This window comes from Amphibalanus amphitrite, unplaced genomic scaffold, assembly GCF_019059575.1.
Source record: "Amphibalanus amphitrite isolate SeventyFive unplaced genomic scaffold, NRLGWU_Aamphi_draft 000245F_arrow, whole genome shotgun sequence".
Classification (NCBI taxonomy): domain Eukaryota; kingdom Metazoa; phylum Arthropoda; class Thecostraca; order Balanomorpha; family Balanidae; genus Amphibalanus; species Amphibalanus amphitrite.
In genome coordinates, this window is record NW_024881740.1 from 215,221 (window position 1) to 227,840 (window position 12,620).

At 46.8% G+C, this 12,620-nt stretch overlaps 2 protein-coding genes across 2 annotated transcripts in view; both read left to right on the forward strand.

The window, feature by feature from the left end:
- Positions 1-1,004: 1,004 nt before the first annotated feature.
- On the forward strand, positions 1,005-3,517 carry LOC122386271. Its single transcript, XM_043375307.1, has 2 exons — positions 1,005-1,291; positions 2,401-3,517. Exon 2 carries the CDS (start codon positions 2,477-2,479, stop codon positions 3,332-3,334), a length of 858 nt encoding a protein of 285 aa, XP_043231242.1. The 5' UTR covers positions 1,005-1,291; positions 2,401-2,476; the 3' UTR covers positions 3,335-3,517.
- Positions 3,518-6,078: 2,561 nt separating this feature from the next.
- LOC122386258 (ankyrin repeat and MYND domain-containing protein 1-like) overlaps positions 6,079-12,620 on the forward strand; it is a 36,882-nt gene continuing 30,340 nt past the window's right edge. The window contains exons 1-6 of the mRNA XM_043375292.1: positions 6,079-6,209; positions 6,922-7,068; positions 7,437-7,631; positions 8,108-8,247; positions 8,669-8,789; positions 9,548-9,754. Coding sequence (XP_043231227.1) covers positions 6,123-6,209; positions 6,922-7,068; positions 7,437-7,631; positions 8,108-8,247; positions 8,669-8,789; positions 9,548-9,754 — 897 coding nt within the window. The 5' untranslated portion in view covers positions 6,079-6,122. The remainder of the gene's footprint in view (positions 6,210-6,921; positions 7,069-7,436; positions 7,632-8,107; positions 8,248-8,668; positions 8,790-9,547; positions 9,755-12,620) is intronic.

Sequence of the window (12,620 nt, forward strand, 5' to 3'; positions counted from 1 at the left end):
CGTCGGGCCCGCTCAGCACCGCTGAGGTTACAGAGGGGACGATAGAGTGGGAGCAGATGGAACTGCTGAGAGCAGTATGTGGATAGTGTGATAGTGAAGCTAGCTATGGGTCGTGACATTCGAGCAGAATTGTATTTGATGACGGCGCAATATGAGATGTCATTTTTTTAACTCGAGCATTGCTTTTTGTTCTTCTTTTTAATGCTTACCTTACTTCTCTAATTAAAGCTTTATCCTAATGATCCCATGCTCACTAATCATTCACCGCAAAACTCTGGCAGTTATCATCCGTAGCAAAAAAAAGAAAAGTTCAAAAAAGTTATTCACTTTTCGTCTTATTTAAATTCGGAACTCTTTATGTCCCGAATATATGAGTGCGTACTGCGTATCACGAACGATTTTTCCCATTCGCTCAGCATTGTAATCCGTTTGTAATACGCGCATCCCTAGTCAGAGTTTCGGCTATGCTTGAACTTATTTTACATCTACATTCAGTTTGTCAAATTTTGATAGGTATATTACACTTTTTAATTCAATTAACATTGCAAGAGTAGCAAGTAGCTTTTAAACAATCGATGATATCTAAAAGAGCATATTTGATTGACCGAATCCTCAATATAATCTGAATAAAAATGACAAAGATCTGTGATCGAATATACCCGAATTTTGCTAATTTTTTCATTTTTATTCAGAGTATATTGAGGATTCGGTCAATCAAATATGCTCATAATCATCATGATGATTTTCCTCACAACGCTGAACTCTCTTAAATATCTAAAAGAAAAGAAAATATTTTTGTTTCTTTGTTTTCATTCGTTGGTTGTAGGATGAAGGTTCAGATATAGAGACTGCTTGATTATTTGAGTGACCAGCGACCACTGGGCAGATATATCATAATAATCTTAGGTCCCATTAAAAGCGCTACGCAGGCAAAGCAATGATGTAAAATACAGCTTTGGGGCTGCAAAAAAAAAAAGAATATAGCAGCGAGTACCAGCGTTTTTGATGCGCTGAAAACCTTAGGAGCTCGAAAAATGTGGGGAGGACTGACAAATAGTCACGAGAATGCAACAGACGTAGCAATTTGTTTATGCTGATGATTGGCAGTTCGCCATATTTTTCTTTTGAATTTTACAGTAGTGTTTGGTAACATAAGCTAGGTTAGATTTAATTTGTGTCTACTGGGTGGGTGGGATCTAATATTAGGTCAAAGCAAATCAAAATATACAAGCATGCAGTGAATTTCGGGTAAATATCAGGGAAGATCAAGAAGTGACACCGTTTGATTCAGGTGAGAAGGGGATATGTTTGTTGAGGAAGATAGGGTGTCTCTTGACACAGGATAATATGCATGTGTTTTTCACCGAAGTCGTTACTGAATATCAGCATGTCATATATTGTTGTTTAGTGTTAGCATTTCTTTAATGCATAAAAATGCAATATTTGACAAAGGAAGAAGCTAACTAGTAACTAAGAGTACGTCCTCGCAATAGTTATGCATGCTAGAATTGTTGGGCCATAGTGCGACTGAAAGGTCAACAACCTGAAAAACGGTTAAGTAATTAGGGTCTTATCGTTTGCCAATTATATATAAAAAACAGTCCATAGAGCCAAAACTATGAGATAGCATTTGTTTATGAACACAAACAATTTAGAATGACAATTTTGGTAGACCACATTTTGACATCTACCGTGGCCTGCTCAAAAGGCAATAGCGCAAATGCCTTTTGCTCGTACATAAAGCCATTCTTATGCATAGCATCACCTAGCTCAAATGATGGGCGAAGTCCAAATACCCACATTCTAGATCATATTTTTTTCGAATGACACTTAAATCACGAACGTCTTGAAGAACGATGTTCCGACTTGATATTTTATGTTATTCGGGTTCACTCATTTTATCCATGCCACAATACTACCTAGACTAATTGTCGAGCCTCAGCTATCCTTACCATACAACGCAATTTTGACGTAAAGCAAAATTAGTTTATTCAACTTGATATACTACGTACACCAGAGAAGCCCAAACTTGCTGAAACTGGTTGCTATGAACAAACGGGATATCAGTTTTAACATTCAGTGTTTTGTACTTTCATTTATGTAGACAATTCAACGTTATGGATTTCTTGGCATATTCTTAATGCATAAGAACAACATATTTGCCGAATAAAGCAATAACAACAATTAAGAATGTGACTATGCTCAGCTACTTATATAAAATATTCCGAAAGCAAGTGGACTGAAAAGAGTGTGTACCTATCGAGCATTCTTTTTATCACATAAACATTTTGGTTTTGGTGTAATTATTTCGAACTAAAACGTTGCACCCATGTCAACTCTAGTCAAAATAGCACCGTGATCAAACCATGAGCACTAACGACAGCTACACACTCTTTTCAGACTGCTTTGAACGGCCTCGGGTCGCTTCCTTCCCGAAGACGAAGATCTCCCAGTGTAAATCCGCAGCATTTCCGCCATGAGTCAACTAACTCCCCAAAAGGTGAAGGAGCATTTAGAGAAGCTTGGCTACACCAACATCCCAAAGAAGGAGCTGCAGGTGTTTACCCGCGACCTGCAGCGTCTGGTCAACTACGAGACGAGCAGTCGCAGCGGCACCGAGCACTCGACCTACAGCCACAGCCAGGGCCGGCGCGGCGACTGCCGGCGCCACCGGCGCTCCGAGCTCGAGTCGATCCCCGAGGACCGCAGCCAGGCCACCACGCAGCGCTCCCGGTGCCGCAGCCAGTTCAGCCGCGGCTGGGACACGCGACCGCCGCCGGCCGGCACCAGTGACTTCTTTGACCTGACGGGCACCCGGTGCCGTCCGCGCGCTCGCTCCGTCGACACGCGCTCCGACAGTCTGGGCTCGCTGGAGGAGACGATGCGGGAGCTGGCCGGCGCCGATGACGCGGCCTCCAGCGTTACGGACTCGTCTGTGGGGGCGCCGGTGCCGGCGGCGGCCGCCACTCGGCAGGAGTGGCTGCCGCAGGTCCGCGACGGCGCCGAGGAGCTGCTCAAGGCCGGCTTCCGGGTGCGCTGCGACATGCTGACCAAGCCAATCCGCTCCAGCCCGGCCAGCCGGCACCGCTGGTACGAGGAGGTCTGGAAGAGGAACCCCGTGCCCACTGAAGACAGTCACTACAACATCCGATCGGCAGTCCGCTTCGCCCTGGACACGTACGACTTCAAGCCGCGACCGATGCCCAAGCCGACGGATGTGTGGCAGGGTCCGCTGCTGAGGACGCAGCCAGACGCCTCCTACAAGATGAACTACGACAACGCGCTGAACAGATTCCCACTCAACGTTCGGGAGGGAAAGAAAAATTGCCAGTAACCGAGCCTCAACGGTCCAAGTGTCTTCGTCCAAACAAGAATGTCCCGTGATGTTGTCCTGCCTAGGGTATACCAATAGCAAAAATACAAATTCATTTACAAACGAATGCAAACAACCTTTTGCATTTTACCGTCATTCTGTATGGGTTTTGTGATATCGAAATGCATTCAGAGTTGAAAACAATGTCACTGTTTCTATATGTAATGCCATTCACCGTTCAGCATACATCTCGTGCAGTGTTTCAAGAAGGTCATTAGCCACAGATCAATTTCATATGGGTTTATAATGCATGCGAAATATACGGCTTTGGGGACACGGACGTAAACAAGCAGCATCATATAAAAATATCCATTATTTGAAGGAACAAAACAGGCTTGTCACGAAAGCTTAGCTTAACCCTCGCCCATGTAGGGGTGGGGTGGTGCAACCCCCCCCCCCCCTGAGGTTTTTCTTTCTTAGCTACACGCCGAACCGTTTCAGATAGCCTGCTCAAATTTTCAGTACTCTATGGGGCATCCTTTGCGCAACTTTTGGTATTTTTTTTTGTCAGGGTCATGTCAGGTCACGGAGTTATGACGTCATAAAGGGAACAACCTCCGGCCAGATTTACGCTAAATTGGAGATTGCTTCACATTGGTATAAATGCCGACTGACCTGACACACTGATGGATTGTTTTAGAATCACAACTGGCTGATTTGACATTGGCACAATGTCCGTTGACATTTTGAAGGTTACTAAAGGTCAAGGTCAGGTCAGTGACCTCGGTTGACCTGTAATGACTTCTTGCACTTGTATGCCTTTTCGGGGTATTTTGATGCCCTGAATTCGAATTTGCTATCCATTTCAGGCATCGTCGGTTGTTTCTTGTAGTTCATTTTGGGTCAGGGTCAGGTCAGTGACGTCACACGCCTGACGTGACCCAATGCACAAATGACCTTGCAGACTTCCGATGCTCCCAACGCATCATTTTTAGAGTTATGACATCGAAATACACACCAAACAATAGCGAATTGATCAAGGATCACGATAGTGAAGGTTTCAAGTCGATATCTCTTACCGTTTTGCCGCAATCGGCGCGGAAATCTGAAAAAGTTAGATTTTTCCGAAAATTTGACCTTTGACCGGTCATAAGTAGGTCAAATGTTGACCTAGGACCAAAAACTATACCACCAATCGCGAGATCTCGTTGAGAGCAATCCGTTGGTCTTTTCCGCTAAGCTCTACGACGCTCCGTTTTCAAACGCCAGGGGGGGTCGCACCAACCCCCCCCCCTGCATGGGCGAAGGTGGCAAAACACCGTTTACGGGCGAGGGTTAATATATACATAGTAGTAAGCGATTCGATACGACCAATAAAGATACGATGTGTTACGAATATATGGACGAAAGCACATATCGAAAGATCTCAAGATATACTGAACTTTGTGGAGAAAGTTCACTTTGAAATATTGATCTTATCTTCTTTGTTTAAATCAAATAATCACAATATCGGCGTGAGGCACCTCGATTTACCTTCAGCTTTATAGCAAATATTTCATGTGGCATTTCCCAAAATTAGACACACGACAGCACAATGCAGAGTCGCAGACGGATTGCTATGCTCACGAAAATAGATTTTTCGTACCGAGACAGCTGGTGGTTTGGAATTGCGGCAATATGACTGCATCCATCTTTATGCCGTTGACAGGTCTATTATGTTTAATGGAATTTCCGATTGCTGACAACGTTTCGCTGCATTGTTAGCCCAAAGTTTTCCAGACTGATATAGTATTCAAGCTACGTGCATACGTATCCTAGCACGCTTGGCCATAAATCGCCAAAGCGCTTGTCAGAAATGTTTAGAGACCTTAACCCTCGCATGTGTGTGTGTGGGGGGGGGGGGTGTCAGATGGACCCCACCCATGAGTTTTCGCGAATAACTCGCGCAAAAAGCGGACGATTGCGACGAAACTTTCAGTACCCTCGATTTAATCAATTTTACACCTACCCTTAAATTTTCATGACCCTGACCCAAATGACCTGTGACCTGTGACCTACTTTTCGAGACAATGTTTGGCCGGGATCGCGATTCGGCGAATGCCGGCTCGCATTAGCCGCGCGTTTGCAGTCTTTTCGTGGTTCCAAGCGTTTATACATGTGATTTGATGTTGCTCCCATGTATAAGGGTGGATGTCAATGTCACCTGAAGGTCAAGTCAGGTCATTACCTTTGATGATCTTGGTCCACTTTTTCGAGTTTTACATGTTTCTAGGCTAATTAGTTTTTTTAGCTGAATTTGAATTTAGCAACCATTTGAACATTTACGAAGAAATTTTGATGCCTTCGTAACATGTCACTAAGCTGTTAGAGGCGGTTGACACGTACTACGAATACCCGGCAGGACCCCTACTGGTTGACCTGACCTGACCTGACCCGACCTGGCCTAAATGCATAAAGACATCATCTGTGATCAGAACTAACATGATATTCGTGATCAACACCCCGAAAAACCCAATAGCAGCCACACTATACGACGTTCTAACAGGTCCCGATTTCCCCGACTTTTGGGTCATTAACCTGACCTGGAAGGTCAACCGATGACCTAGGACCTTTACATTGGGGTGCTGAAGAGGTGGCATAGGCATAGTCTAATGCCCTCCTCTAATGCAATAAACATTCACGACAAATTGGGTGTCCAGCTAATCTATGTAATACAGAGGGGCGACGTTGGCGATGCCATGTCTCGTGTTTGTTTCAGAGTGGACCGGAAAGCTGCAATTTGATTGGTCGAGAGATCTGATTGGTAGAGATGCTGGCTACAGCCTGCTTCGACGGTCCGACGGACAAACGGGGAAATCGAGGTTGCACCGGCACCGATTTCTTTCCCTCAGGCCAGGTGAGTGAGTTCGAATCGCATTGGTAGATCAGGTCGCTAGTCGTCAGGATCAGAAGCGTACCGCCCTCTAAAATCGGTTTAGGCTCTCATTCAAAACGCAGCTTCATTCACGAACACTGGAGCAGTATCGTATCGTCTGTGTCCAGCTTTGTGAATCAGCGGCGATGACCATTGAGTATGCTTGATTTCTGCATGCACAATTGACTGTGAAATCTTCCATTTTTATCTAAAAATGCATATTTGCAATTTGGGAAGACGTTTGTGTTCGGAGTTATTCGGACGCCTTCTTACGCTAAGTTGAAGTGCTTGCGCTTCGCGCGGCACGTCGGATGTACTGCACTGGTAGGCTGTACCGCCGGGCAGCTGTGTAAGGCGGTACAGTCTAACAAGCCAGTAGGCAGAGAATCGAGCGTGTCTGTGGATACCGCACTACAACCACTTTCTGTGACTTACTTGCTGGGTGTGTAGTGTGTACTGTACTGCATAGGCAGCAGAACGGGGAGGGCACCAGGGCACCGTGCCCCCCTTTGATTTTGGCATTTTAACATTAGCCCTATGGGCGTTGCATGGAAAGAATGGGACCAAAAGTCGGCGGTGCCCCCCCCCCCCCTTAATTGAAGGTGTTCCGCCGCTACAGTAACTGTAGGCTGTAGCACACATTTATGAACACGCTCTTTACTATACAGATACTAAAGCGCCTTTGTTTCGGTAGAGATACACGGGTCAATATCTCCTGGAGAACCAGCATGGCCGCGGCGTGTATCTGCACCCAAGCGGCTTCAAATACATGGGCTACCTGTTCGCCGGCGATGCCGAGTTCTGTGGTCGGGCGCTGTCGCCGACCGGCGCCGAGTATCAGGTCAGTCGAGGTCACAACGGGTCACACACTGTACACAATCGCATCAGAAATGTTAGAAAGGCGACCGGAGACCTTTCAGATGGAGCACTGAACTTCACTTACACTTCACGAACGGACTAAGCAAGCTAGGCAGCGTCGTTTTAGATTATTATTTTGACACTCTTCCCTATTTCTGTCATCTCCCTGCTCACTTGTTGCACTTGTGATCTGCTTGATGCTGCTTTTTAGGGTCTTATTTCCACTTTCCTTCTTTGATACCTATCATGTGACATCTACCGGCCATTTTACACATTTTTGAAACTCAGCGCTCAGTGTGTTCAGTGTGTTCATACTCAGACCAGCTGTTCTCTGACCGTGCATCACCCCAGGGCATGTTCTATGACGGCCTGCCGCACGGCGTCGGCCAGGTGACCTATGGCGGCGGACTGCGGCGGGATGTGGGTCTCTGGTGGCGGGGGCGACTGGTGCGGCTGCTCTGCCCCTCGCCCACCGCTGTGTCCTTCGAGCGCCTGCTCACGGGACACTACATCGGCTGGTACGACCGCCGCGTCCTGCATGTTCAGGTGAGGATGGGAGGGAGGTGACAGGAGGGACTGGGGAGGATAGAGACGCCCCTCGAACTACTGCACCGCTGACTCAATCGTATTCGTATATGGAATGCACAAATAACTCGAGTTCTTTGACAGTGATGTAATGTGTGTGCATGATCGGAGGTACCTCGAGTTTTTTCGTATTTGGCATTATATACTTGTATTATTAATCCATGCACATTTTTCTAACAAATGTCACTCTGAGTGGAGCATATCAGTATTATGTCAAAATGTATCATTTTTAGCGCAGCAGCTTGAAATAGTACGGTACAGTGTCCACTTTTGGGTTTTCAGTCGGCCAATCCACTCCCCCAGTCAAAAATCCGTGGCGACGCTCCTGAACTATACCAATCTGAAAATGGTAACACGTTCATGACCAGAAGAATGCTTCCAACTCACTCAATCCCGCTAATAACCTCAGTGAGATCCAATGCACAATCCGATCTCAGGAGCAGGAGAGCCCGCTGGAGTCGGTGCTGAGGGAGCTGGGGTCGGGTGCGCCCACCGCCGACCGACCCCTCGATCAACTGGACCGTATGACCAACCTGAAGCTGCGCGACAGACGCACGGCCGCCTTCCCGAGCCACAGGTGGGGACAGCTGCCCACAGGTGGGGACAGCTGCCCACAGGTGGGGACAGCTGCCCACAGGTGCGGACAGCTGCCCACAGGTGCGGACAGCTGCCCACAGGTGGGGACAGCTGCCCACAGGTGGGGACAGCTGCCCACAGGTGCGGACAGCTGCCCCGTGGGCATGAGCAACGGGGACGTTACATGTCGGTCAGTTCAGCTATTCCCTTCATCGTTATGACATGTTGTGGTATAATTGTTTGTCTAAGGACAGTTCAAGTCAATACAGCCATTATAAGGATTTGTTCCCAAAATTATTTGTGCGAAGACTTTCATTTAAAAATGAAATGCCACAGCCCATGTAAAACATCATTCAGCTTTGCATCTTTTTTTCGCAGATTAGATTCGTTTTTGCACTAGCGTCGGTCCCATTCATTTTCAGATACAAGTACGGGTGTCAGCGTGTAGCACCAGTTCGACTTCTGGCCTGGAACGACTCCCAGGACATGTGTGAGCTCCAGTCTCACGCCTACCTGACGGAAAAGGCCGGGCGACTGGACTTGGTCAGTAGATGCCGGCTGCACAGCAAGCTGTTGTGTTGTCATCCATCCATTCCACTGCCAGCGCTTTCTAAAGAATGTTCATTGTGCGATGAACATCGAGCACTTATGCTGTTGGATAAGTTCATGAACTTCATTACCTACGTAAAAAGCTTTGTCATTTTTATGGGCGCCTTTGTTTGGTGCGGAATGCCGTTTGAAGCTTTAAAATGATTGAAACCGATTATGCTCGACAAAAGATTTCAATACCACTGAGGTTTGAATGTTGATGTTCCACGGTTCGACTTGCATGTACTAGCAAGAGCTGTGACTTAAGGAATAGTTGACTTAACTATGCAAACGGATTTGTTGATCATTCAGATTCATCTCTGGTTTTTCGTTTCATGGGAAGCCGTTCATCCATTCGCCCACCGTCAGGTCATCAATAGCCGTTTTCACGACGGCCATCTGATACACATTTGGTGCACATTTGGTGCAGATTAGGTGCAGATTTGGTCAAATTAGGTTCAGTGTATCTCTTAGCAGCTATCAGCTAGGATTGCGCTAATTGTTTATATGCCTGCTTTGTCATATTATCAGAGAGTAACATCGAATAAAACACTGAAATAAATTCATAAAATGAAGATATTTGCTGTAAAAGAGATTAGGTGCAGATTTGGTCAAATTAGGTGCATTCGCCGGATAGCCCGTCGTGAAAACGGCTATTGTCCTGCTCCTCGGGTGAGAAGCTCGTTGACCTCTACCCTCCCACTCCTGTACAGGAGGTGGTGCCTGCCAGTGTTCAGGAGCTGCTGCGGCCCGAGCGGCTCTCGGAGGTCCCCCCGGGCCGGCTGCAGCGGGCCAGTCTGCTGCTGCTGCACGCCAGCGCTCTGAACAGGCCCGACGTGGTGCGACTGCTGCTCCGCACCGTGCGAATCAGCCCCAACGTGGCCGACGCGACGGGAGTCAGCGCGCTCATCTGTGCAGCGGTGAGTCGGGAACGAGACGTACCGGGACGGGACGGGACGGGACGGGACGGGACGGGACGGGACGGGACGGGACGGGACGGGACGGGACGGGACGGGACGGGACGGGACGGGACGCGACGGGACAGGACGGGACGGGACGGGACGCGACGGGACGGGACGGGACGGGACGGGACGGGACGGGACAGAACAGAATGGAACGGCACTTCTTTTGATTCTTCGACGTTTCATGTCAACATTTCGGAAACACAAAATGTTGTTCGAACCTGGTCCAGCATAAAGAGAAAAGGGTCAAATGGTCTACAGGGTGTCCCATAAGTTCCTTCTCAGTTCTCACCTAATTTTTTTCTTTTAGAGGCTCTCTTATTTAAAGCCACGCTTAATTTATTTTTTAACTGAGCTTTTGGGGTTGCCATGGCAACTGTGAATTTGCTCCACGGTAACTATAGTTCGTTTTTCTTAAGTTTGCCCCTCACTGTAAACGTCTCTTTGAACACAGCACGAGAGTTGCTAGCTGAATTACTGAGAAAACTGGTCAGCGCACATTGTATTGTAGATATGAATAATATTTTCCAAATATTTTCAAAAATAAGTTTTGAACACCGACGATTTAACGCTATGTTAAGCGCCGTGCAATTTATATATTAGTTCAGACATAATTCCTGAGAAGTCGTCTATCCCTGTGGGGCTGTAGGTATTGGCAAATACGAGCTACGAGTCTGTGAAATAGTAAATAAATTTGATGAAATTGATCGTCTGTGAAATCTGGTCATATCAATGTGCGCCAACCAGTTTTCTCAGTAATTCAGCTAGCAATTCTCGTGCTATGTTCAAAAAGACGTTTACAGTGAGGGGCAAACTTAAGAAAAACGAACTATAGTTCGTCTAGACAAAATATTTTTTGCTAGAGAGGCAACTTCCTGTGGAGACGGCTTACGCCGCAATATAGAGGCCTCCGATACGGGTACGCCTCGGTATTTAAGCCGCACGTGGGCCATTTGCGACGGTTGAGGGTGATTGAGGCCATCCAGGCTGTAGTCAATGTCTGTCACTAACTGGATGCACAGTCAGCAAGTGACGCCGATGATTTGTCGGGAGTCAATCGCTGCAAGTTTATGCTCTTTTTTGTCAGCTCTCAGGAGTGAGCCATGTGGCCAACACTGTGTGGCGCCAAAGTGACCGTCAAAAAGGTCTTAGCGTTAGAAAGTTGGTAAGCAGGCTTTTCAGGATGGATTACCATATGTCTAAGAGCATTATTTCAGGGTACATAACTCACGGTCACTTGGGCCTAAACTTAACGGAGGACGCAAAACAGTCGAAAATGTCTTAAAATGGCCAAACATTTCTTTCGTTATGCCTGAGGCTAAAAAAAATTGAGGGCCGATGACATCAATGTGGTCATCTGGACTACCTAGTCCGTGTTCGAGATAAAACACCCGTCCAAACCCCAAAACGGTTCCATATGGGCGACGGAAAAGGCCCTCGTGTCATCCCGCTTTATTTTGATGCAAAAGGCCAGGGTCACGGTAATGTGGGGTAATATGCGTCCAGACGCTGAGCAGGTTGCGATTGATACTCCAGAAACAGTGTTGAGACGCAGAATGCTTCTCCAAGAAGATCTAGGAGGAGTTTCAGCCTTCTAGCTTAACTCGAACCGCAAGTATGAACACATTTTTGAAGGAGAAAATGGCATCCGGGAGGTCGTAGACCCATCTTCAAGCAGGACAGTGCATCAGTGCAGAGGTCAAACAAAGCTTAAAAGCAGTGCCAGGAGACTGCGATAGGCGTCTGTGGCAAGATCACATCCCAGGCAACTCATCGGATCCAAATTTCATAAAAATGTGTTGGAAATATTGAAATCGAGGCATGTCGAAGCGAAGCGCTGTTCCAGCCTCGAGGAGCTCACGGCGCATGTCAAGTCAGTCTGGGCTAACTTGAAGCCTGCTATGCTGCCAAACATGCCGGTTGGCGGTTGGCATGCCACAGCATGTATTCATGTGTTTGCCTATGAAATGGGGAGCATATTGAGGGGTCATAAATATATCAAAACGCAATGTACTCTGTTTTACATGCAAATATAATGGGAGAACGAGCTTATGGGACAGAATGAGGGTATCGGTATGAGGGTATGAGGGTATGAGGGTATCGTCAACAGTAGGTGGGACAGAATAGAACTTAGTGGAAAATACATGCGGCGAGGGTGGCCGAAAGAGCGCAGACATTGGCGCAGCAGAACAAAATACTAGGAAAGATCCGCGCCTTAATTTCATCAATGTTGCATGGAACTCATCTCGTGTGTTGAAGTCGTAGGAAGGTTATCTGATGTTTTATGTGGTCTCATCACAAGAGTAGACTCTCACATACTATTGTTCTTTATTGACGTGAAAATGTTGGTAATCCAATATCCTCTAAATAGCTCCCCTAGTTAATTTCTTTTCTTATCACGCCTCGGTAACGTATTTGTGCAAATCATGACATGTGGTGGTCTGTAATTTCCGCGGAAATGAGTCTGATCTCCCCCGAATCACCTGTAACCTCAATGACATCGGGTCATTCTATTACAGGGATCCTTCGTCTATCTCCCCTTTATGGGAACCGGACGCTAGTCTCATCTTTCCCTGGTCCGCCAAGTCTCGCCACAGACCCGTTCACTTGCAACCAACGCATTTAAGCTAAATTACTATTGATTACTTTCGATATCTTTAAGTATTATCGCGAAGGCAGTTTAATTGCTCACTGCATAGCTAGCTCATAGCTGAGAATCGAAGCCTGAAAATATTTGTGTTGCATTCAGACTGTCTGTAAATTGGAGTCCTGGGGCCGTATTCACGTCGATCATTTTCGTGAGAATTGTCTTACGCATGACCTG

Excerpts from the sequence above, each read along its gene's own strand:
- LOC122386271 (XM_043375307.1), top strand. The coding sequence starts at position 2,477 with ATGAGTCAACTAACTCCCCAAAAGGTGAAGGAGCATTTAGAGAAGCTT.